We start from the raw sequence: 26,217 nt of genomic DNA, 5'->3' as shown, positions 1-26,217 counted from the left end.
GACACTTCTCACAGGAGAGAAGAAAATCAATTTGTCCTTTAAAGTGAAATAGACTAAAAGAAGTAGTAAACACACACACACTATTTAGGGTAAATTTCATCCACTCCGGAGTCTGCCACCAAGGTGATAACCTTCTAACTGTCAGAGGAATTGGCCCCAAAGTCATAGGGAGTGTTCTGAGCAGTTTCTTCAGCCATATCTGTACTTTTTACGGCATTAAATGCCAAGGGAAGATGCTTCATAATGAACCAGAAACCTGGTTCATTGTTTAGGAAGATCAGAATAGTGGAAACTCTCCACACTTGCCACTCCTAAAAGTTAGACTGATAGCTATGAAGTGGGCATCCGCAAATATAAAAGCCACTGTCTGAGCTAAGTACCAGTCTCATTATGGAACAAAGCTGCATTCATTGCTTCTACTCAAGGAAAGACATCGCAAGCCAGAGAACATCTACCTTGTCCTGATCTTTGCACATTAGGGGGCTCAAGCTCTCACATGGCATTAAGTATTTTCTAGCGATTCTAGACCCACACAGTGGGGCATTGGTGGACCCCGTTGTCTCTTCAGCTCTCATTTCAAAACTGAAGATCCACTGCAGTAGGCATCTGTTTTCATTACACTATCTTCAGTCAATAAACTTTCAGTAGCTTCTTATTTCCAAGTTTCAACTACCCTGCCTGCTTTTCAATGCTTTTATTCTCTACCACTGCCCAACACACCTGGCCAGGCCAATGAAAATTCTGCCTGATCCTAAAGCCTACATTCTTTTCAGCAAATTTTTTGGTTTCTCACAGTGTCTTTTAGCTTCCTACAGCATACTGGCCTTCAGAGAAACTTTCTTCCCCCTTTGGGTCACTGGGGGTTCAGGAAATGCAAACCACTTTCGCTATCAGACTAAGCAAAATACCAACAACACTGTAAGTCTGTTACAAAATGAGCTGTTTTCCATCTGACTTTACTAGGACTCAAGATCCTTCAAGGGGCATCTAGCACAGACCTTGGCCAGAGCAGACTTTCAAATATTCGTCCAATTAATTAATTCTCTAAACCAAACAGAATATTTAAATTAGTCCCAAATTTCCCGTTCCAATTAATAGAATTATTCACTGCAGCTTCAAGATGTCCCTATAAAGAAAAGATGCTGCATAAGGAAATCAACCTTCCGAATTTCAGAAGACAATCTCACAGCTCTGCTCTAAGAGCCTCTCCCCAAAGCAAGAGCACCCAGAAGACCATCCCATTAACAGAAGCTCTGAAAATCTGTAAAAGAAGTTCCAGAGTTGGGCACGTACTAAAGCATCAAGTAATCTTCTGATTTTTACAAACACTAAGAAACATAATAAGGACAAAAATCTTTATTTTTGAAAACCTCCTTTGACAGTATTAAACCTAGATGATACTAACAAATACATAATAAAGACATGAACCAAGACTTTTGCCATCTATAACTACTGTTTTGGGGAATGCGATGTGAAGCCTATGTTCTGATAAAAGCGAGCCATATTACAATAGCCTCTACTGAATGGAACACACTTTCACAACTCTTTTATACACACATGTGCACAAAAAACCACACACACCGGCACAATATTACGATATTTCTCTGTTTTCCTTAACAACAGTATGTTTTTTAAAACTGGCAAAGCTGGATGTTACAGCCAATGCTTTAGGCTTACATTTTGGTTTTGCTTTACTTTACAATCCATTTCCTGGGGCCAAGTAATTTTTTTTTTTAAGTATTCAGAAACATGTGCTACTGTAGTCGCATGCTCAAAACCCCCATGTGGAAACAGTCCTCTAGACTTATACATTCATTCTTAAAAGCCTGGAGTATACAAACAAAGATGCAGTGGGCAGAGAGCCAGTTAATAAATCTCATTTCCGACTAGCATCTGCATGAAACAGAGCTATAGGGAGTATCCTCTCCAGGGAGATCCAGAGCACGACTCATTCACTCTGTGAATTAAACAGTGTCACCTCGGATGGCCCACACCACATTTATTTTTTAAGCAGCTCTTCAAACATATAGATTTCTAGCATTCATAAACACAGTGAGGGAGCTGAGGCTGAGAAGATCACACAGGAGTGAAAACATGTCTCTACAACTCTGCAAAGCCATTTTTGTACTTTTTTCAATTGGAATGACTAATCCAGGGGTAATTTTCTAAAGGAAACTTGCTTTTCTAATCAAGGTGCACACTAGTTTCACTAATGAGTTGCTGCCCATTCTGTTCCATGCTGTGAAAATAGGTTTTGTTTACACTGTCGGATACCTGGATTAAGAGACGTGGGTCAGGAACCAAATTTGACTTACTTACGAACAATATGGTGCAAATGCTATAACAGTAATGTCTCCTCCTCCAAAGAATGACTGCTTGCCCATTAACAATTCTCAGGGAAGCCACCCTATCCTCTAGGTGTTCGCTCCTCCTCTCACCTGTGCTGCCAGCAAGGTGAGACGTTCTTGTCCAAGAGCCCTTTTTCAGTAACAACAGTATTCTTATGTTTACATAGCTTTTGAAGGAAATTATTTGTTTTAAATATTGAGTTTAGCCTCATAATATCCTCTAAGAACGGGGGCTAGATATTTTTATATGTAACAGGCAAAGGTAGAAAATAAAGCCTAAGGCTGGGCACGGTGGCTCACACCCGTAATCCCAGCACTTTCGGAGGCCAAGGCGGGTGGATCGCTTGAGGCCAGGAGTTGGAGACCAGCCTGACCAACATGGTGAAACCCCGTCTCTACCAAAAATACAAAATTAGCCGGGCGTGGTGGCACATGCCTGTAATCCCAGCTACTCATGAGGCTGAGGCAGGAGAATCTCTTGAACCTGGGAGGTCAAGGTTGCAAGTGGGCAGAGATTGAGCCATTGCACGCCAACCTGGGCAACAAGAGCAAAATTCTCTCAAAAAAAAAAAAAAAGAAAGAAAAGAAAAGCCTAAGAGAAAGGACCTGTGGGGGACCTACCTAGGAGTCAGTAAAGGATCCAGGGAGAGATTCCCTCTGATCTTGCCAGGGAACTGGGCTCACTCAACCCCACCCCACCATAAGGGACTCCACCCAGAACTTCCAGGCATACCTTCATTGTTGACGGCTATACCAAACCTATAGCCAAGGCAAAACTTTTATTTGGTTAACTCTCTACTCACACTTTCAAATTGCCTTCCAAGTTTCCTCAGCAATTAAATGGCTATATTATTCCAGTCTTGGGATGCCAAAATAATGATGGAATGTTTCCTGGATAGAAAAATGTATCACATTTTTCCTTTTCCTATGCCCCTCCAAAAAAATAAGTGGTAATTATTACACTGGACATCCACTTTGAAAGAAAAACAGACGAAGGAAAACATCGTATGTGTCTGACTCCATGTGCACCCTTTGTATAACACAAGACAAATGCAATTTGAGAGGCTTCCTTTTTCATTTAGTCTATGACACCTCTCACTATATCATCCAGTAATCCTATTATATCAAATACAAATGCAGTGATGCTCTTAGTGACTTAAGAATTTGTTCAGTAAGATCTTTATTAAAATTCAGTTTTGTTTTTACATAATTTTGAACACCATTATAGGGACTCAGAAAGCAAACTGGAAATAATTTAGGAAATGCAAATAATAGCTTGGGTTGAATTAAAGAGGTAAATAAAATTTCATTTTAAAGCAATAATCTGTCAACAAAACGTAACATTTAACCTTTCTGTCAAATGATTTTCCATTGCCATTTCAAGTTAGTTTACATGAGTAATAAAACCCAACCAGGCAACTTCCTTTGGCCCATGGGGTAAAATTCGAACTCTGTCTTAAAAGCAACTGCTACCTACACAGCAGGGATTAAATCATCTAGAAAATAAAGGCTTCAAATTTATTTTCTATAAAAAAAAACAGTTCAAACAAGTGAGATTTAAAATCGCTTCAAGTTTTTTGTTTTTAAATTCTATTTTTAGGCTTTGGGATGGTCACGGAGGAAAAAGGTGGAGGAGTAAGAAGAGCAGAGGCCCAAATTTCCAATCACAGGGTCTTCGAAAGGAGAGCCCCAGAAGTTGTGGACCAATTTTGATTTACATTAAGAGAATAACAAGCACTTGAAATCTGTAAGAATGCCATGTCAACACATTAGCTGGAACCATAAGGCATGAGATTTTGGTGACCTCATGGGCACAGCCAAAATTAACTTCAAGTATTTATATAACTGCCAGAGATGACAGGGCAAAGGTTGCTTATAATTTTTTTTTTTTTTTTTTGAGTCAACAAATAGTGCATTTCTTTGGCCAAAGAGAAAGGAAGTAGGGTACTTTCTGGTCCTATTTTGTGATATGCAACATTTATACACACAATATTCTACCCATAATGCCATCTAAATGTTTAGATGACGGCTCTAAAAAGGAAAAAAAGAGTTATTTCCTGTTGCTCATTAGCTGAGAGGATGCGCTTTAGAGGTATGTGTGCTCTGCCTCAAAGCAAAAGCATTGTTAGCGTTTATCAAGGTAACATTTAAAAATAACTACCCCAGTACAAAAGAACTTCAGAGGAAATATGACTGAAGCTATCAGTCTCCCTTCAAGTCTGGCCTTGAGCTGCATAAGACTCTAGCTGCATTCTCCATTACATTGTTATCCTTATCAAACAATGCAAACAATTTTAATGAGCTTATCTACTAGAACATATTGCCAGATATGTTAATGTAAAAATGATGCCAACTGTACAGGCCAACTCATTAATCAAAAGGCTCACAATACAATGACCAAGATCAGTCCCATCCTCAAAACAGACCTCAGTAAAATACGAGGAATTACCTTCCTACTGTAAATAAGAAGGAAAGGCTCCCCACCCAAGCGGTGGCCATAAACTCCTTAGAAAATGCAAAACAGCGCCCAGTTTTTTGCAAGTCCTTTACAGTCTAGTCTCTTTCTAACAAACCTAGGATTCTATGGAGAAAATTTTGGTGAATGTCTGACACTGTGACCTCTGCTGTCAATCCCTGCACCAATCAGCGAGCAGAATTCTTACAAAGCTCCATCAATCTGGCGGTTTAACATCACAGACTGCAGCTTAATCTAGAGGATTCCATCTTTCCTGCACACTCTCCAGGTTAAGCGCAAACGTTTTTCTCCCCATCCTCCCGTTTTCTGCCTTTTGGCACAGCTACCTAATGGCTCCTTTAAAATCTAAAAGGGAAGGAGGAAAGGAAGTGCTACTGCCTGTCTCCCTTTGGACAGCGGGGGGAAAACAGCATGCATTTTTATCAGTGTGGAAGGAAAGAGATGGAGGGAGACCCCTTGCAGGCAGCAAACCTATTCACAAAATGCTTTCCATCTGCAGTCGCGGAGCCTCAATGCAAACCCAACATGACACATGGAAACAGATACCAAATAATCACAACCGCCTTCACAAATGTATGCCTGCAGCAGGGGTCGCAGGCAGTGTCTGCTCCATTATATAACGGGCTGGATTTCCGCGCGCCCTCACCGCGGTCCCCGGCGCTGCTCTCGTGCCAGCCCCATTACCTGTAGGAACGCTCCCCGCGCACTGTGTGCTTCCGGAAAGGAATGATGGTCCCGTTATTATCCTGGATGATGTCGTTATTGTTCTCGCCATTTGGGGACAGGGTTTGGGTCGGCCCAGGCATTGGCGCACTCCCGAGAAAGGGAACAAACCGCTGTGGGCTGGCTGGTGAGGAAGGTAGCTGCGTCTTCCCGCTCGCTTGCCTGCTCCGCACGGACCGTGCCTGCCGCCTGCTCGCTCACTGCCTTCTCCCAGCTCCCGCTCGCGCCCCGCCCTCCTGCGGCCCCGCCCTCTGGCAGCTGACGTCAGAGCGCCGGCAGCAGCACCCTGGTCACGTGGCCGGCCTGTCGCCATGGCAACCCGCTAACTCATCACCTCGCCTCAATTCGCACAGGGCCGCGGCGTGACCACGCCAGCAGCTCCAGGCAGGCACCGGGGTAGGCCTACATCTGGCATGTAAAACCCCAGGCCACCCTGCAGCCCCCCTCGCAGACTCGCCTTGTCTGAAAACCAGCTCTTCCTCTAACCATTTCCTTTCCGACCCGTGCTCCAACTGCAGCTGTGTACACAAAAGAACGATTCATGCGAAGGGGTGTAGGAGACCCTTTAACTCCTTCAATACCAAGTTTTTATGCCATGACAATTAAACTTGGTCAGGTTTCAGAAAAACCTAAAAAGGACGTGGTGGCCAGCTTGTAGAAAAGGTATCAGACTAAGAGGTTAACATTTCTGCCTTTCTCCCTTTCTCCAAATAGCAGCAACCATCTCCCCAAAAACAAGCCAAAAAGCAAAAACCTACAAGGAAGCTGTATTTCCTTCTAATCAATGTAGCCTTTAATAATGTGAGGATTAAAGATGGCAAATTAAGAGATCATCTGTACAAAGGAATCCCAAAGAGGGGTTTTCTGTTAAAAAAAGATAACCACCATTTTAGAACATCACAGTTACCCAAAACCCTCCAATTCAAATTCTTTATGCTGCCTCCTGATACAGATCATTAATTCGTTGCCATTTATTCTATTTCCATTTGAATTACACAAGTGATCACCTCATTTAGTATTTGAAAGTGCTTAACATTCAAGCTGTTCTATATCCTTGCAATGCAGTTTTCAAATATATTGGCTATGTGACAAATACTATTATTATTCCCATTTTAAAGATGAGTAAACTAGTAAGATTAAGTAAATTGCTTAAGGTCACACAGCTAGGAGGTGAACTGAAGCGTCCAAGTGACATGTGACTGGACACTAATGATCTGTAATATGAGCTCAATAAATATTATAAATCAAGGTAAGAATCAAGTACTTCCAAGATGACTGTTGTGAAAAGATAACTGTGAACAGAATTGCTAGCACTGTGCAGTCTACGGGTTAGATTATAAACTCAAAAGACCCTGCATATGTTCAATGCTGTCCTCCACAGAGGAGAGGAGATTTTTTATTATTATTATTTTTTAGAGGCGGAGTCTCGCTCTGTCGCCCAGGCTGGAGTGCAGTGGCGCAATCTCAGCTCACTGCAACCTCTGCCTCTTGGGTTCTAGCAGTTCTCCCTCCTCAGCCTCCCAAGTAGCTGGGATTACAGGTGCACACCACCACACACAGCTAATTTTTGTATTTTAGTGGAGACAAGGTTTCACTGTGTTGCCCAAGCTGGTCTCGAACTCCTGAGCTTAGGCAGTCCACCCACCTTGGCCTCCCAAAGTGCTAGGATTACAGGTATGAGCCACCACGCCCAGCCAGGAGAGACTTTGAAGGATTCTCTGCTTATCAGCAGTGGTCTCTGACCTTTTATAGGGTGAAAAGGGAAGAAGAATTGGGGTGTAAAAGATACAGCATAAATATATGTGTCAGAAAGTATTAAGCTATGACTCACTCCATATCATTGTATGGTTTATCAGCTTTATCATTTTGTGATACAGATATTAAAAACAAGTAAATACTTTGTCATTCCTGACAATTCTTCAGCATATGTCCCTGATAATAAGTTATTTCTGGTATCAAGTTTCTGGAATTAGAATCAAATGTTTTACAACCCAGATGGTAACGATAATCTCAAACAAGGGGCCCTACTTTTTTCCTTTCTATTTTATACTTTCCTCTTGGGCTATTATTTTAATAATTTTATCTTTTGCTTCTCCAGTTAGTCCACAGTGCACAAGTTGATTCCTTCATCCACATCTCACTTTACATAAGATTTTTTTTCTTATACAATCAGATCCAATTCTGAGCTAAGACTTACAAGGTACACAGATGAATATCTAAGTACCAAAGATACACACCAAGCTTCACATTGCACTATGAGCTAAAGGGGCATGACAGTGTAGTCATTCTTGCAAAGACCCATGCTTCCTCTTACTGTTTCTGTTACTTGACCTGCTGCTGTCAATTTCCTTACTAATTTGCTCCCTTTCACAAAACTTCCCCTTTTGGGGGGGGCAGTCTGAAATTGAAAGGCACAGTCTACAAATCAAATATTTAATGTCCTCAGAGTATGCTCTCAATCTGGGTTCTTTAGTACAGATCACTTTTCCATGATCCCATATTTAAGTAATATGTAAAACATAATTTGTGTCATTGTGGGGACTAAATTTGTCAGAATTTGAATGCATAGTTCATTGATCATACTAACTAATTCTGTGGAGAGAACACACCCACTTTGTTTCTAGTCTGCTCATGAAGGAAGGGATGGGATGATGGCCAAGAATTTGGGCTGATGGTCTAAAAAGGGAGGGGCTGTGAGTCAGGTGAAGGGCCCCAAGGGCCCTGTAAATCTTCCTCTAAGACTGCTCTGAGCCACACTACTATAAAGGGACCCACAGAACTCCAGAGACCAGTGATTACCCTCTGAGATGCAGGGGTAACAGGGGTAATAATTTGAAAATATTAAACAGATGTGTTTTCGTTCCTCTCCTCATAAATCAGGTTACCTGGCAGCCATTTTCCAGCTGAGCCCTAGGGAAAAGGGAGAGCAAATTCCACTTTGGGAAGCAGAATGGTATGATATAGGGAAAGTACAGAAAATGCAGGAAGGTTGAGGGAAGAACTCACCCTTTCCAGCCCCAACTAAGGGTAGAAAGAATGGGTGAAGGGAGGACAAGGCAGGGCCTCCCAGCTCCAGGTCTCTGGGCTCAAATCCTAGAAGGGAGACATTGGATAGGCTGAAGGCAAAGCCTAAACCTAAGGAACTTCCTTTTGCATCATTTCCCTTTTGATACTCTAGGAAACCACTACCATAAAGAGGGTCTCCCCAACACCAAGCAAGGTGTAGCCTCATCACAGTAAAGACTAAAATCTGTGGCTTAGTATGACTAAGGAGAGGGTAGGCTTAAATTTCACTCTCAGACTCTTCTTTTGCTAGCATGCAATGTAGAAGGTATCTAGAAGTTTCTGTCTGTCCTATAAGGGGATAATCAGGAAGTGGAGCAGATGTTGCTATCAGAGGGCTGAGTTTGTGATGGTGGTGGGGGTAGAGGGTGTCAGGAGGGAGTGCCTTTACGGCAGAGGTAAAGTGACATTTAAGTGGGTCCACAGAATGGAACATTGAAGGCAGAGCCCAAATAGGAGAAATAGCCAGCTCTGAGGAATCTACACAGGGTCAGGCCCACACCTGTAGAGAGAGAGATACTACAGCTGTAGCGGTCAGCATAGACCACCAGCAGAATGCCCATAGATGAGATCAGACCAGTGACTCCTCAGCAGACTCAGATATTACAAGCCCAAGAACCAGCGTGAGACCAGGAGGCCCCTACTCTCCCACCCTCTTGTGTTCCTATAAGCCCCACTCACCTATTCCTACAGACACCATCTTGCAGAGGGGCCAGGGAAAGGAAAGATATATAGAGACTGAATAGTCACCCAAGAGATGATTTAGACCATCCATCCAAAGATGGTCTACAATGGAAGAGGCTGTAATACTGTGAACTAGTAAGTTTAACACTATTTCTGGTTCCCCACTACCCAGCAGGGTAGGGAGAATTAGTCAGGTCATCCTAAGAGGGGGAAAAAAAGACTAAGCTAAAATGTGTTTGTACATATGACTGTGGATTCAGGTTTTGTCTTATGTGCACAGGTATATCTAAAATAAAGCATGTGCTGACCATTGCCCTTCACCACCAACTGCCTATTGGAAAATAACTCCTGTCACCAATCATCAGCATTAAAGAGGGGTCCTGGGTCCTGGGCTTGACTTCACCAGATCCAGGTTCTATGACCTTGGCAAGTTACTTTGTATCTCTAACATTTAGTTTCCTCATTGATAAAGTAGGGTAATAATGCTGGTTTCTCCATAGTGCTGCTGTATGGAGATTAAATTATATAACTTATTTAAAGCACTTACCCCAGTGGCTATATAACAAATGCTCTTTAGTGGCAAATGTAATTTTTAAGTAATATGTTAGGCATATCCTAAAACATTCATTCATCTATTTGAAACTTAAAACGGACCTCCTTGTATACTAGGAGCTGGTGAAAAAGAAAAGTCTCAGGCTTTCACTTCAAGGAACTACCAGTGTTGTAGGTGAGCAAGGGTAAAAATAACTGTCAATTATGATTTCAACACAAGTGCTATAGCAATGGTACCGCATAGGGTAGGATGGGACCATTGAAGGTGAGCACCTAAGTCAGAATGGAAACTTGGAAGTAAGTCTGAAAAGTACACCTAAAATATTGGATGAGTAATAATAGGAACCTTTTTCTTTACAGTTCATTTTCTATGCACCAGACAGAATGTGAGATCCCTTAGAGCAAAGGCTTCAGGAGTTTTGTTCACTGCTCTATCTGCAGTTCCTGGAACAGGACCTGGCAGATAGTAGGCACTCAATGAATATATAATGAATTCATTTATTCAACAAATGTAATCTGATTTGATTCTCACAACAACCCTAATGAGAAAACATTAAGTTCAGTGAGAAGCAACTCATTCAGGATTGGATATTAGGTTTTCTTAGCTTATTTTGTTTGAAGCAAAAGTTCACAGGCTTATCCATTAGGCTATATTGTCATTTAAAAGAGGAATGGCAGTGTAGAGGGAAGATAAAGGGCTTTTCAAGCAACTATTCCTACATGCAGAGGTAGGAAAGGTTATAACATCTCTGGGAAACAGCAGGCTGTTTAGTATGGACAGAGAACACAGTGGCAGGAGATGGGGCAAGGATGAAGGTGCAGAAAGGTCTTATGGCCAAGCGAAGGAGCTTGATCTTAATTCTGAAGGTGACCTGGAACCACAAAGTGCTGTAAGAAGGGAAATTTATGGTGACACTTGCATCATAACAAAAAAGTCTGATGCTGACAGTAGTATCGTGGATATACTGAAGAAGCAGTTTAGGTCTTCATCACTCTTTGACTCATTTTGAAGACCTAAACTAAGACAGAGGCAAGGGGTTATAAAATTCATAGGATATAACTCAGGATTTGGTGACTAATTGGATGTGGATGCAATCGTTGGTAGGAGTTAAGAGTGGATAATGAAGGAGGAAGAGACATCTCAAATGAATCCCAAGTGTATGACTTGGGTGGCCAAGTAGATAATGGTACCATTTATCAAGCTAAGGAATACAGGTTAAATTGTTCTTTTGGAAGAAAGGTTCTCATAATGTGTTTTGGACACAGAGAAGTACCTCTAGAACATGCTAGTGGTCAATACTAGCATGTAGTGTGGGTGTTCACTAAGTATTTGTTGAATAAGGGAATATATAGGTCTTAATGTGATGAGATGTGTTTGACTTGGAGATACATATTATTTGGAGGAAGTTATATAACAGGAGGTCATTACAGCTGTGAGTTCTCTCATTCAGGGAGAAAGAGAAGACCTGAGATGAAACTCTTTAAAGGCTGATGATAAAAGAGAAACCTGCAGAAAGAGACCGTGAAGGGTTTTACCTAGTAGGGCAAATCACAGGAAAGAGTGATTTCAGTGGGCCCAAAGGAGAAGCAGGTCTCACAAAGGAGGGAGAGGTCCCTAAGGTCATTCACAGAGAGTATGAATCAGATAAGGAAAAAGATATGTTTACTAGATTTGATAAGATGTTTTTAAAGATTTTTTTTTTTTTTTTTTTTTGAGACGGAGTCTTGCTCTGTAGCCCGGGCTGGAGTGCAGTGGCCGGATCTCAGCTCACTGCAAGCTCCGCCTCCCGGGTTTTGTGCCATTCTCCTGCCTCAGCCTCCGGAGTAGCTGGGACTACAGGCGCCTGCCACCTCGCCCAGCTAGTTTTTTTTGTATTTTTAGTAGAGACGGGGTTTCACCGTGTTAGCCAGGATGGTCTCGATCTCCTGACCTCGTGATCCACCCACCTCGGCCTCCCAAAGTGCTGGGATTACAGGCTTGAGCCACCGCGCCCGGCCTAAAGATGTTTTTAAAAGGCTGGGTTTCAGGTCAGACACATCAATAACTACTGAATAAAATAATGAAATCTTTTAACAGGTAGGAGGCACTGCAATTTTTCATAAAAACATGAATTTTATGACTGAAGCAAGATATTCCAGGAAGAGATATACTAAATCAGGGGTGTATCTAACGTATCTGCAACTAATGGGAATCAGCAAGTATTTGTACTAAAAAGCTCCCAGCAATACAGGAAGGATGTGTTAATTAATGACCAACTGTTAAGCATCAAATGAATTGATCCTACTTTTGGGCCCCTCTTGAGGTCTAGATCCACCAAAAATAAAAAGCAAGCAAACAAACAAACAAACAAATGTTTAAAGTGCCTGTTTGTAGAACTAGATTTCTAAAATGGACCCGGAGGATACAGAGCCAGAAGCATGAGAACAGGGAGCCAAAAAAAAAAAAAAAAAAAAGAAAGAAAAAGAAAAATCAGCAAGAGGTCCCAGCACACAGGTGCAATCGAGGAAGACTGAACCCCGGCATTAACTCGAATTTTTATTTTGAGTCCCTAGCTTATAGCACAATCATGTTTCTCTTAGAACTTAGGCCAGAGAGCACGAATAATTCTGTATTGACAGAAATCATCATCCCTCCACTTCTCCAACACATATGGTTCATCTAGAACAGGGATTTTTGCATTGCCTTGGATTTGAAAAATTCTAAACCATGATAGCAGAGAAGATATGAATTCACTAGACAGGAATGAATGTTAATCTTGATTCAATCCCAGAAACACCTACTCATCACGAATGCCTTTTTTCAGGTTAAAAATGTGTTCGCTGAAGTTGATAATCACTGCTGTCAAAGGCATTCACAGCTGTCACATCACCTTAGATCGGGGCTTCCTTAGATCATTATCACCTCAAATACAGACAGAAGATTCCACTTAGCAGTCACCTCTGCTGGTTCGAGACAAGCCATTTCCCCCATGTGTATATTTTAAGATATTTTCCAGTAGGGAATGGCAGGTACAGTAGTTATCAATGGCTGAAATATATGCTTCACACCCAAAACGACAGCAGTGAAAAAGTATATGATTGGCCGGCCAATGGTACTGGCACTGAAATTGCACTGGTGGCACAGAAATGTATTTGAGACTGGTTCTTCCTCACTACCTTTAACCCAGAGGCATAGGAAGATTTTATTAGTTCTTCTGGATCTGGTGAGATTTCCATGACATGCAAATACCTCCTGGCCTTAAGTAATAGCATTTTATTTAAGAAAAATTGGTGAATAATATTTTCCTCCAGATGAAGAAAGCCGTCTTCAAAACCAACAGGCACAGGTATGCTCCTCTAGAATTGACTTTTGAGATTACTTGTCTTTGCAGATTATTCATGCTCAAAAGGCAGAATTTTAAAGTCTCCTACTTGCTGGCAAAATAGCAAGGTATCTATGATGTTAAAACACAGAACACGCCATTGCATGAGATAAGATTTCTCTGTGTTGGAATTTATTTCTAATTTGCTTTTTCTTAGATTTTCGCAAGCTTGGATTTAATTTTGTAGAATAACTCATAGAATATAATGTGAATGCAATTTAAAAACACTCAGATCATTATGATTTCTGTAATCATTCAATCAAATCTGTACAATGTGAAGCTTCAGCCTATTAAATAAAAATGTGCTTTTGAATTATACCATCTGGCTAGATTTAAGAGCTTTAAATATGTTTCCCACAAAAATACAATCTGATACAAGTTATAATAGAAAAGTGTATTAAGTATTAGGAATATAGAAAAGAAAGTAACCAGGCCTGGGGATACTAGAAAAGCTTCACTAAGATAGTAATATTTGAATTAGGCCTCAATCATCCATTCTGCAAATTTTATTGAGCACTTACTATGTGCTAGGAATAATTCTAGGCATCAGAGATGCAGAAATTTGTAGACAAAATTCCCTGAACTTACACTTGAGTGTATGAGCAAGTGTATGTGGTAGGGTCAGGAGACAGACAATACAAAAGTAAAATATATAGTGTGTCAGATGGTGGCAAATGCTATAGAGACAATTAAAGCAAGGAAGGAGGACATGGACTACAGAGGAAGGGTGTCATAATTTTAAATGGGGTGACCAGGGTAGACATTCCTGAGAAGGTAATCTTTAATCGATGACCTGAGAGAGGTAAGGGACACAGACCTGTGATATCAGAAGAATATTTCAGGGAAAGCCAACAGAAAGTGCAAAGGGCCTGAGGTAGGAGCATGATTTGTTCAAGAAACATGAAGAAAGTCAGGTCACATGTATGCAGCACAGTGACTGTGAATGTGTGTGTATTCTGGGGATGGGAGAGAGAGCTGTAGAAGATAAAGTCAGAAAGATCACAGAGAAACCAGAATGTGCAGGGCTTTGAAAGTCTGTTGTAAAGAACTTGGCTTAAAACCAAAGTTGGAAACCAGGCATTTGCAGGAGTGTTAGCAGTGGCAACAGCGATGTGGGGATATTCTCTAGTCACATTAAAAGCAACACCTAATATTTGAATACTTTTTATGGGCCAAGTGCTATGCTTAACAATGAGGAGGTATTTTATTCTCACAAGAAAGGGGCTATTCTAAGTCCCATTTGTCACAGGAGGTAACTAGTTCAATAACTTAGCCAGATAACCAGACAGGAAATGGCAGAGCTGAGCACAAACACACTTGCCAGATGTCAAACATGTCATTCTTCTTCCCTAGCTCAGTCTACCTTCCACTAAGGTCTGATTAACCTGGAAGGAAGAATGCAGAATCCAGGGTGGGGAGTGGCAGGGATGAGATAGTAGATGGTTGCAGAGGTAAGAGACTGCTGCCATAAAACAGCACTTCCATGTAGGGAGCAAGGAAATAAAACCATACCAGGGCTGAGAGACAGAGAGAATAAAAAGGACCCAGGGATGGGAGGCTGTACAGGATAGCAGTATCCATAAGAGTGAGAGATCGGAAGAAATGGAGGGAGAGGAGCTGTAAATTATGGTTAAGAAAAAAAAAGGAGGGGAGGGAGGAAGAAATGCTAGAATTTGGGGTTAGCAGTATATGCGATTGATAGAGAAAAAAATAATTTTCTTATCCTTATTTATAGTGATTAGCTATTTTATTTCTCAGTAAGCCTCAGCTAGCAATGTCCATTTCTTTGATACCTTCTGGAGGGAAAGGAAACCGCAGGCATTTTTTTGGTATTTGTATTCAAAGCTACAATCTGCTTTCATTTTCACTATGCCAAGACTGTTATAATTCAACCATCCAGCTACAGACATGTCTATTTGAGTGCTCTCGTTAAAATGTGTCTATGTCCAATTTCATGAAATTCCTCTATTTCCTTTCTCTATTTTATTTCCATCTTAAAATAAAATGTATCCTTTTGAAGTGACTGGGTAGGACAGCTAAAAGGGATTAAAAGGCATCTTGGGCTCAGTTGGGTATCAAGAGAAATGAAGAGACTCCAAGTACTGCTAACAAATAAATAATCTTGCAGACAATTCAGAAGCTTCCCAGAGAAGATTTCCTTAGATTCTTAAAAATCAACTAACTCACTGGGCTTTATTTCTGACTTTGATATTAAAGAGTGCAAGCTGAGTGGCAACTCCTTTATATAAATACAAAGGAAGTCAGGAGAAAGTGGGGAAATGGTCATTCCATCAGGTGCCAGGGACCTCCAGAGCTACTCAGAACCCAGGCCATCAAGTGGCAACCAAGGACATTGGAAGGAAGTGTCTTCCTGAGCCTGGAACTTTTCTGTCAAGTCTGATGTGTACCACGGCAGTGCTATGGCTTGTGGATGGCTCCTCCAGAGCGTGTCAAGGGAACATGAGGCCGGCAGCTGGAAAGCAGTGTGAGTAATGGAAGAGAAATTCTTCATTTTCTGACCTCATCCAAATAAAATTTTTTAAAAGAAAATTAAAGCAGCTTATTTCATTAGGAAAAAAATGCAACTGGAAATCATGAAGTAAGACTAAGTTTCCATCAGAAATGTTTTAATTAGAGCTTATGTTTTGTTTCCTCAAGTGCTTAGACACCAAGCATCTTCCTGTTCTCAATTGACATTGACTCAACATGTACAGAAAGTGGAAACGAAGGGTCCAATTGCATAGTGTAGCACATGAAAACATAATGGGCCTTCTTTAAGAAGACTCCATTTAACTTCTACATAAAGGAATCAGACCCCTAGGAAAACCAGAGGTCTTAGTCTTAATATGTGAGACATAATGAGTTAATAGTTAGCTGATAGATCTAGAATCAATGCTTGGAATGAACTTCTCTACACAGCCTGTCTTCACACCATTCCCACCAGCCCACAATTCCAGTCTCGTTGGGGCAGATCCTATCTGCCTTCAATGATGCAATGAAATCATGAATGAGAAATAATGGCATGTAGTATAAAGAGTATGTACAATGAATATTATTTTGTTTGCTCCTCCCTCTTTTGGGAAATTATTTCTTCAAACCCTGTGGTTGTAGCAGAGCTTGCCAAATATAATTATTCCATCCTCTAGACCCTGAGGATTGATTCAGAGAAAGGCCTCTGACCCAAATCAGGTCATTTAGAATAGTTCTCTAGATTTTTCTAAAATTAGAACTGTAATGTGTATGTTTTTGGGGGGTTGAGGGATGGTATCTTCCTTATAAAAGGTAGTACTTAGGAATTAAGAAAATATAGTATACACTATATATTTACTATATTTTACACAGAAGAATAGCAAAATTCCGAGTTCATGGTTTCGATGAATACGCTTTGGATTTGAATCCAGGTGCTTACAAGTTGTGTACCTTGGCCAAATTACTTAACTCCTCTAGCTTCAGCTTCTTCACCCATAAAACAGGTATAATAAGATTTGCTAGGTAACATTTTGAAATATAAACCTAGCTTCCTGCCTTGTCCCCTGTGGTCATAATTTTTTCTTACTCTTCCATTCTAGAGGTTGGATTTATTTCTCCTCCCTTTGAATCACTATGGCAGCTTTGATCAATAGATTTTGGTAGAAATGATGCCAACCAGTTCTTGACCTAGACCTTACAATGACAGGCAGCTTTTGCCTTAGTCTCTTAAAGGTCAGCTGCCCTGTGAGAAGTTCAGCTACCCTGGAACTACCATGCTGCCCTGTGAGAAGGCAGGTCAGCTGCCCTGTGAGAAGTCCAGCTACACTGGAGGAAGTACCAACCAGGTAGAGAGGCCCAGAGGATGGGACCCATGGAGAGGGAGGGGAAGAGAGGAGAGACCACCAAGAGTACCAAGGCTCCTGCATCTTCACCCACCACAGCTGACTCTATATGGATATATGGATTAGAAAGGAACCACCTAGCGAAGACCTTCCTGAATTCCTGGTCCACAAAACCATAATGTATGACAAATGGTTATTTTAAGTTAATAAGTTTTGGGGCAGGCTGTTATGCATTAACAGATAACAGGAAAACCCTGTTGGTTCTCTATTGTGACTCCAAACTTGGTGGATTAAAATACCAACAATCATTTTATTATTATCTCTTGTAATTCTGGAGGTTGACTGGGCTTGGCTAGGTGGTTGTCACCCATGATCTCTCATGTAGCTGTGGTTGGAAGATAACTGACTACTGAAGTCATCACAAAGGTTTCCTCAGTCTCATGACTGGTGGCTGATGTTGCCTTTTAGTTGGGGCCTCAGCTGGGACTCTGGCTGGAACACCTATGCAAGGCTTCCCCATGAGGCCTGGGCTCCTCACAGCATGGTGGCTGGGTTTCTAGCACAATCATCCCTAATGAGCAGGCAGAAGGGCATGGCAGTTTTAAAACCTAGTCTTGGAAGTCACAGAGCATCACTTCCATTGTATTTTGCCAGTCAGGGCTGCCACAAAGTTCCACCCAGATTCAAGAGGAAGGGCTATCAACACCACTGGTAACCTAACTAGGAGGAACGTCAATCTCACACTGCAAGAAAAACTGGTGGGATGGGAGAGATTGTAGTAACCCACTTTAGAAAACCTGCCCCACACACCTGCTGAATCTTCTTTACTCCGTGAGTTCTCAGCATGGGGCAGGAATGCAAGAGAGAAAGAAAAGAATCAGTGTTCAAGTTCCAAGTTTCAAAATCAACTTGTAAGCCCATGGCAGAGAAAAAAAACCCAAAGAAAATTTATGAGACTCAGAGTCTGATTTTCAACTATCAAAAGCTTAAGATCTTTCAAAGACTCAGAACCTAAAGTTCATACTATAAGCCACAAGACTACATGACTGGTTAGAGATGTTGGGTTAGGAGTTGGTGAGTGTCCTTGAAGAGGGACTCTGCCTGCTCTCCTATCCCCAGCCATGCCCCAAGTTGGCATGGGAATTTGAGAGTAGAGGGAACCTGTCCTCTGCTTTATATGTGGAACCCTGAGGGATGCCAAAGCCACACAGAAGGTCCCTAGTCACATTGGCACAGGAACAGCTGGGTGCAGATGCAGGTAAAGTGTTTAGGGCAACAGCAATTTTTCCGCAGAGCTAGTAAAGATTTTTGGGGAGGGAGAAAGAACAAACCTGACCCCATGTGGTAGTGACAAACATCAACAGAAAAGAACAGGCCTCTGCAGACTGTGCCTATTTTCCATGGGGAGGGTTGCCATGGAAGCAACTAAAAAAAAAAAAAAAAGTCAAATCTCCATTCAGGTTTCCAGAAGCACCTTGTAAAAATGTGAGACTGTGGTGTGGTGTCTATATTCATCACTGTATTCTCTCACTTCCTGAATAAGCAGGTCAGAGGCATGCACAGAAATTAGGTTGTGGCTATTTGTTTAGACAACACACAGTACCTTTAATGAGGAAGCTTCTCTCCTACTTGGCTCCCTCTCCAGATCTCCTGCTTGAGCTGAACTCATAGCCAGCACTTGGTTTTGCATCCTCAGAATGTTTTTCCCTGTCTATCCATCTGTCTGATTGAGACATCATACCTGTTCATTTCACAGGGGAACACGTATGTCCCGCCCATTCCTCTCCTGCTGCTCACACCCTGCTTCAGACACACTCCTTCCTCACACCTACCTCATGAGTCTCTCTGGAGAGGTTTCCTTGCTTCACAATCAGTTCACATCTCACCACCAGCTCTATCTTCCCTCTTTTCATTTTTGGAAGTCTTCAGTGGTTCCCTATCATTTCAAGACAAAAATTCTAAGTTTTTCTTTTGGCACTATAAAACCTAACTACCTTTAGAAACGTATCCCCTCACCGGGTATAGAAAGAGTAAGATTGCATTTGGTTTCGGCCTAACCTGGAATGTTGGTGTTGCCACCTGGTATCAGCATAAGCAAAGCTTCCTCTGTACTTGGTAAACAAAGAGAAGAACCTGTAAACATTCCTATTTGGAATCCTTCATAAATGCTCTTGGAAGAATCTATTACTATGTCTGATTACTCCATTGAACTGTGTTCAGTGGAACTGCTAGACTTCTAAGCTGTTTGAAAATAACTTCAGCTTGCTTTATTAAAAAGCTACGGAGAAGATAGCCATTTAGTGAAATGAATTCTGATGATGTAAATGTAAATGTTAACAGTATCTGAGCTGCTACCTCTGAGTCCCTGTCCTCTCAGGGTGAAGAGGACATAAAGCTGGGAACATTCAGCCACAACTGTCTCATCTTTATAACCGCTTTAATTATAATCCGAGTACATCATTAAAGTCAGAATCACAATGTCTTAAGCTCATTAAAATATCAGCTAAAAAATTCAGAGGGGATTATTGGCTGGAAGAAATGAAGACTTATAGCATTGCTATTTCCTATTGATGGTTAGAACATGCCAAGTTCCACAGAGGGTAAGTTTTGAGGCTGGATGACAAGCTCCAACAAAAGTTTCTTTGGCCAGTCACTTCCATTTGGACACAACCAGCTGAACAGCAGCTTCACATTCTGCACGCAAAACACTCAACTCTGGGTAAAGTAAATCATTCCACAAGTGGCCTCCTTCCACATTCACAGTACTCGAGAAGAGTTCCTGAAACTTGGACACAGTGCCGTGGAGCACAGCCAAGAAACTTCACAGTGGTTATGAAACAGCTGCAAATCCATGCTTATGTCATGCTTTGTACAAATACTCTATGAAGGACACATTGGATCAAGAGTAGAAATATGGCTTTGCTAGTACTAATCAAGGTGAGAAGCAGGATTTCACTAAAAAGACTTCGGAATAACCCTCTAGCATTTCCCAATTATGTAATTCTAAAATGTATAGTTCATCTGTATTTTTTATATTTTCCCCACTCACCCTCCAAGCAAATTCATCATAGTATTAATAGCTATTCACCACATGGGGAAAAAAAAAAACAAGCAGCAATGAATTAAAGAATCAGTCCCCTCAGAGGTTAACACTAGTTTATCTGACAAAAGAGAATGTCCCATAACAATGAGAGATGTTGCCATCCTTAACATTGTCTGTGATATAAAGGACGATACTAAATTTACTGAAAAGGTCTATTTCTAAATTCCTCTTGAATATCAGCCAGGCAAATGTAAGACCAAATTTTTTGCATGATTATAATTTTCTCCAAAATGAGAAATGAAGGTTAAATGAACTTTCAGATCCTGATCTGCAGATACTCTTAGTAAATTTTATTCATCTTCAGATTCTCTTCTCCATTCACTGAAGAAAAGCAAGTTATATTGTTATCAACAGAACCGAAATAGGTTCATTTGTACAAAATGCTTTGTTCTACTTCAGTCTGAAGAAAACAGCATTTATAGTCAAAAGGCTTTCAGCAAATATTGCAAAAGATATTTCACGAGTAAAGGATGCTGTCAGGGTGAGAATAAAAGGGAGAGGGACACAGAGTTCATCATTTACAGAGGGACTGGAGAAAATGTCTATTCCTCCTAGTTTCAAGTTAGGAGTTTAAAAACCTTTAGGAATGAGGATGAAGACCTGAATGTTGCTAAAAATCCCAGTTTATGGTACCAGAACAAGATAGCCCCAGAACTCTGAGTGCTTCTAATGCAACAACACTTGGGTACTTTCCCCCTGCTACAAACCAAATCATTGAAAGGTATCTGATAGAGCCAGCAGACACTGTTAGCCTGAAGCATCAACAGTGTTTATAGGAACATTATGACCAAAAAATTATTTTTTACTGTGCCCTACAGTGGTTCTTTATTGTAGTATATTTGACATTTGTGATTAAATAAAAAACAAATTTAGGTTATCATATTCTTATTATGGTACATATTTGACAATATAGTAAAATGGTTATATTTTGATTTGTCAGCTATCCTGGAGACATAGTACGCAGTGAAAAACAGCAAGGCATCAGTAAATAAAAAAAATTAAAATATCATCCTGGGCATCATTTAGTCAGTGGCTTCAGTTTCAATGACCTCTTTAATGAATCTAAAAATATTATTCATCTTTGCTTCATCTTCTTTTTTTAACCTGTCCTCTTCAGAGTATCTACTCAACCACCGAATCTTACCAATTCTTCTCCAACTGCCTCTCTCAATCTTTCATTTCCAACATGTTCATATTACTTGAAATGTAGATAAGCGCAATAACTTCCAAGAATCTACTTCTATTCCCCTTCCTTCCAATCCATTACTATATGTAAACAATTTATATATATATATATTTTTTTTTTTTTTGATACGGAGTCTCACTTTGTCGCCCAGGCTGGAGTGCAGTGGCGCAATCTCCACTCACTGCAAGCTCCGCCCCACAGGTTCACGCCATTCTCCTGCCTCAGCCTCCCAAGTAGCTGGGACTGTAGGTATCCGCCACCACACCCGGCTAATTTTTTTTGTATTTTTAGTAGAGACGGGGTTTCACAGTGTTCGCCAGGATGGTCTCCATCTCCTGACCTCGTGATCCGCCCACCTCGGCCTCCCAAAGTGCTGGGATTACAGGCGTGAGCCACCGTGCCCGGCCAACAATTTATATTTTTAATAAGACAGACACATGTTAAAAATTGAGGAACAGAATGTATAATATGAAAAGTAAACATCTTTCTTAACTATTATCCTTTGCCTTTACCCAATCCCATTTTAAAGAGTAAATGTTTTTAAAGTTATTTCTGTTTTTAGTTTTTCTGAGCTTGTGATTGTCACTCTGAAAATTCAGGTATATTCTATTCTTATCAACATAGTATCTATTTTGCATTATAAAAGAAATTTAGAGTGTTTCTATTACACAACATTTTAATTACTGCTCACCTCCCCTCTGAATTTTATTGGTAATAGTTTTAATTATTCTAGTGGTTACTTTTACAACCTTTAAGTAAAATTCTTAAAATTATATTTCTTGGCTGATTTCAAGGCACAGTACCTACTGACTCTCTATTATGTTTTCTTGCAGCCTTTCCTACTTTTAATTAGTATGGTTTTCTGATTGTGTTTTCTTTATAAAAATGACTAGCATCTACATTATTATGTTCTGTGACTATGGTTATCTTCCCTGTTTTGACTACAGATTGCTTCTAAGCTTGAAATCTAGTAAAGAGGATTTAAGATTATATAATTTCTTATCCTCTCCAGAATCAAGTGGTATTACCTCCATAGAGAAGGCAATATAATCCTCTCATTAAATCTTGCAACCCAAAGAATATTCCAATAAAAACATCAAAGTCAAATGGATTCTTTTTCACATGCCATTTATTGTTCAAAAGCATGATTCAGTTTAAGATCAAACTTGAATCTTAACATACATTTTTTTCCTAGAGCTTTTAACTACTTTTTTATTGACAGAAGAAGCATATGCCATTATCTTATGATAAAAAATACTCAGATTCTACGTCTAAGTATAAGCCATAGAATCTGGGTTTTTCTTCAAAACATTCTTCATGAAACTTACTAATTTGAACAAATTACTTTGATATCCCTGCTAGCATCCTGGTATTTCTTATACATCTTGTAATTAGATTCTTTCATTAGTTCCATAGTTTTTTAGATGTTATGTTATTCTTTATTTTTTCTCTTTTACTTTGCTGGAGTCCGTCTAGAAATTATTTTTTGAGAGATACAGAGAGGTAAAGTTTTCAAATCTTTTCATGTTAGAAGTTATCTATTTGTTTTTATGTTTTATTGATAGTTGGAATGTCCAAAATCACTTCCCTGACAACTTTGAAAGCATGGTTCCACTGTTTCTGAGCCTCCAGAATTGCATATTGATGTCTGTAACATGCAGGTGATCACTCTTCTGTACGTAATCACTCTTCTCTCTGACCCTCAAGCTCTAAGATCTCTTTTATTCTTAAATTTCATGAGGGTGGACCTAGGTTTGGGTTTTTTAATTCATTGTGGTCAACATTCAGTAGCCTCTTTTAATATGAATCCTCATTCCCCTTCTTTGTCTTCAATGTCTTCTTAACACTCTTCATAAAGAATGCTGGACCATTTAGATCACTCTTCTATTTCTCTAATATTTTTCTAGTATTTTCTGTCTTTTCATCTTTTGCTTTATACCCTGTGATATTCTTAGCCACACTAAGTTCAATTGAGTTTTGATATAATTATATTTTTAATTTGTCAAAGTTCTTGTACTTTCTGACCACCTTTTACTCATAGCAACTGTTTTTTTCTGGGAGGAGTGGGACAGTGATGTTTAACGGATGCAATACATTTTGTCTGTTTAAGGATATTTGTTAATTTTTTTCTTCTATTCTCTGAATTACGTCATCTAAATTTAAGCTACTTTATTTTTTTTCAATTTTTGCTCTTATTTAGCTGGCAATCTAATCCTGTGCCCTTTCCGTCTTCCAGTACTTTGTCCATTTCTGGTCCCCATTCATGTTTCCATAAGTGTCATAGATTTGCTCTCCTTTTTAAATTTTGTTATTTCAGTTGAAGAGCTAGAAAGATGGGAGCAAAACTGTATTTAGACTGCTATGTTAAAACTCACTAATTTTTCTAGAATATACTTGCATCATGTTCAATATTTTCCTCATTGTCTAAAATATAAAGCTTAAATAATGGTCTGGTATTTGGGACTCTGCACAGTTTGACCCTAGTTTATCTTTCTTCCTTAATCCTCTGTTATTCACACTAAAGTATCAGGTTCTCTCTGCCCCCTTGAGATGGCCTACATTTCATTTCTTGCCCGGAATGTCCCTTTTCCTTTCATCTACCATTTTACACAGGTAGGCTCGGCTCAAAGACCACATCTTCTGAAGTCTTTTTGAACATTCCAGGATACCCCTAATTCTGTATCAGTTAAAAATACGTATTGAGTTCCATCCAGATAATAATTCTGTTTCTTGTGCCAGCAATGACAATTTTTCCAACCAGAATTTTCTTCTCTGCCATTTTTACTATATAATCTAAAATCATTTTACCTAAATGAAATTTTAAAAGCAAATGCTTCATGCTTTTATGTCTCACTATACAATGAAAATATCAAATTTATGGACACAGCCTTTTAAATAAAGTAGTGTTCTTGAGCTAGGAAATTTTTATTTTATAATTGAGGGGATATGTTTTCTTGAGTAGGAGGCAAGAGTGGTTAGACAGTCTCATTCAAAGACACCTTTACAGAAATAGATCGCTTCTGGTCAGAGGCAATAATGTCAGTACACAAATGTTCTAAGCACTCACTCCGTTTTTGTTTTTGTTTTTGTTTTTTTTTGACAAGCCAAGGAAAGCTTTTCTGTAAGCTAAGTACTCACTAAAAGAGGGTGCAAATGGTTCAGGCCAGATTATAAACCGAAGTAATGTTGCATGAATGGCATTACCTCACATAGTTTGAACATTGCACTCACCAAGGGCAAAAACAAAGTTAGAGAATTCCATGAGAGAAACTACCAAGCAAATATAAAGCATAGTGATTGCCTTGAAAAATCAGAACAGAATAACAAATCAGCATCCAAAGTAGGATTTAGAGTCCAGCTGGAGAATAAAATATCCTCCTGGCCTGGAATTGAGTTCTTTAGGGAGGCACTCTGGGGCTTATCTTGACCTGTATTATTCATTTTTCCTTCTGTAGTTTGATATTATCCTGATAATCTATGATTCATCTGAATTGCTTTCTTGAAGACTGAAGCACGGCTAATTTTAGAACAGAGACAAACACGTCATGCACACATTTTAAGCAGAATGATATTTGAGGTAAGGGGTGCTGAAAATCTGTGTCATCCACAGTACAAGTAGCCAGGCAACCTGAGGCTGAGCTGATTTGATAGACTACACAGAACTCAGAAGCATGTATTAAGTATCTAATGTCTGGGGAGATAAGTAAACTAGAATTCCTCATCCACTGTTCTTAAGGATATTATTATTTGGAAAGCAAAAATTATACATGTGAAAAACATTTTAAAAATCTGAGGTAGGCCGGGCGCGGTGGCTCAAGCCTGTAATCCCAGCACTTTGGGAGGCCGAGACGGGCGGATCACGAGGTCAGGAGATCAAGACCATCCTGGCTAACACAGTGAAACCCCGTCTCTACTAAAAAATACAAAAAACTAGCCGGGCGAGGTGGTGGGCGCCTGTAGTCCCAGCTACTCGGGAGGCTGAGACAGGAGAATGGCGTAAACCTGGGAGGCGGAGCTTGCAGTGAGCTGAGATCCGGCCACTGCACTCCAGCCTGGGCTATAGAGCGAGACTCCGTCTCAAAAAAAAAAAAAAAAAAAAAAAAAATCTGAGGTAATATCCAATCAGGAATTCCATGCTATAATAGAAAACATGTTATATTCACAGGGATATGTGGACACATAGGTATGAAATTGCCACTCAGAGTATTATTTAACCAGTTATGATCTATAAGTTTCAGGCACACCAAAGTTAATTTTGAAACAGACTCCACACGGCAAACAATGGCAAGTTGGATAAATAATGGTCAGCTCTACAGACTATTTGACAGACATTAAAACATATCTACAGTCATGAATATGTACTGTATCATGGAAAACTGCTTATGACATAAAGTAAAAAAGAAGAAAATAAAATATGACAAGGCCTGGTTACAACTGTATAAAACCAGCCACATGATAATAGTGGGGGACTTTAACATCTCACCGACAGCATTAGATAGATCATTGAGGCAGAAAACTGACAAATTCCGGACTCAAATTCAACACTTTGACCTAATAGACATCTACAGAATACTCCATCAACCACGGAATACACAATTGACAAAGAAATTCTGGACTCAAATTCAACAATTGGACCTAATAGACATCTACAGAATACTCCACTCATCAACCACAGAATATACATTCTGCTCCTCTGCGCATGGAACATACTCCAATATCAACCACATGCTCAGCCATAAAGTGTCTCAATAAATTAAAAGAAAATCAAAATCATACCAAACATACTGTTGGACCACAGTGGAATAAAAATAGAAATCAATACCAAGAAGACTCTTCAAAGGTACATAACATGGAAGTTAAACAACTTGCTCCATAATAACTTTTGGGTAAACAACAAAATTAAGGCAG

The 26,217-nt window shown here is 40.0% G+C and overlaps 1 protein-coding gene across 5 annotated transcripts in view; it reads right to left on the bottom strand.

Annotated features, from left to right (window-relative positions):
• MAPRE2 (microtubule associated protein RP/EB family member 2) overlaps positions 1–26,217 on the bottom strand; it is a 162,451-nt gene that overhangs the window by 97,317 nt on the left and 38,917 nt on the right. For 2 of the 5 annotated variants that reach the window (XM_003914294.4, XM_031658784.1), the window contains exon 1: positions 5,509–5,805. The exons of 2 other annotated variants lie outside the window; for them this stretch is intronic. In XM_003914294.4, the coding sequence (XP_003914343.1) occupies positions 5,509–5,630 (122 nt within the window). In that variant the 5' untranslated portion in view covers positions 5,631–5,805. Of the gene's footprint in view, positions 1–5,508; positions 5,806–26,217 lie in introns of those variants that run through there. One more of the 5 variants, XM_003914298.4, reaches the window with a different exon arrangement.

Source organism: Papio anubis, chromosome 19 (assembly GCF_008728515.1).
Source record: "Papio anubis isolate 15944 chromosome 19, Panubis1.0, whole genome shotgun sequence".
Taxonomy (NCBI): Eukaryota; Metazoa; Chordata; class Mammalia; order Primates; family Cercopithecidae; genus Papio; species Papio anubis.
The sequence above is the reverse complement of the archived record's forward strand: the minus strand, read 5'-3'. Positions and strand labels throughout refer to the sequence as shown.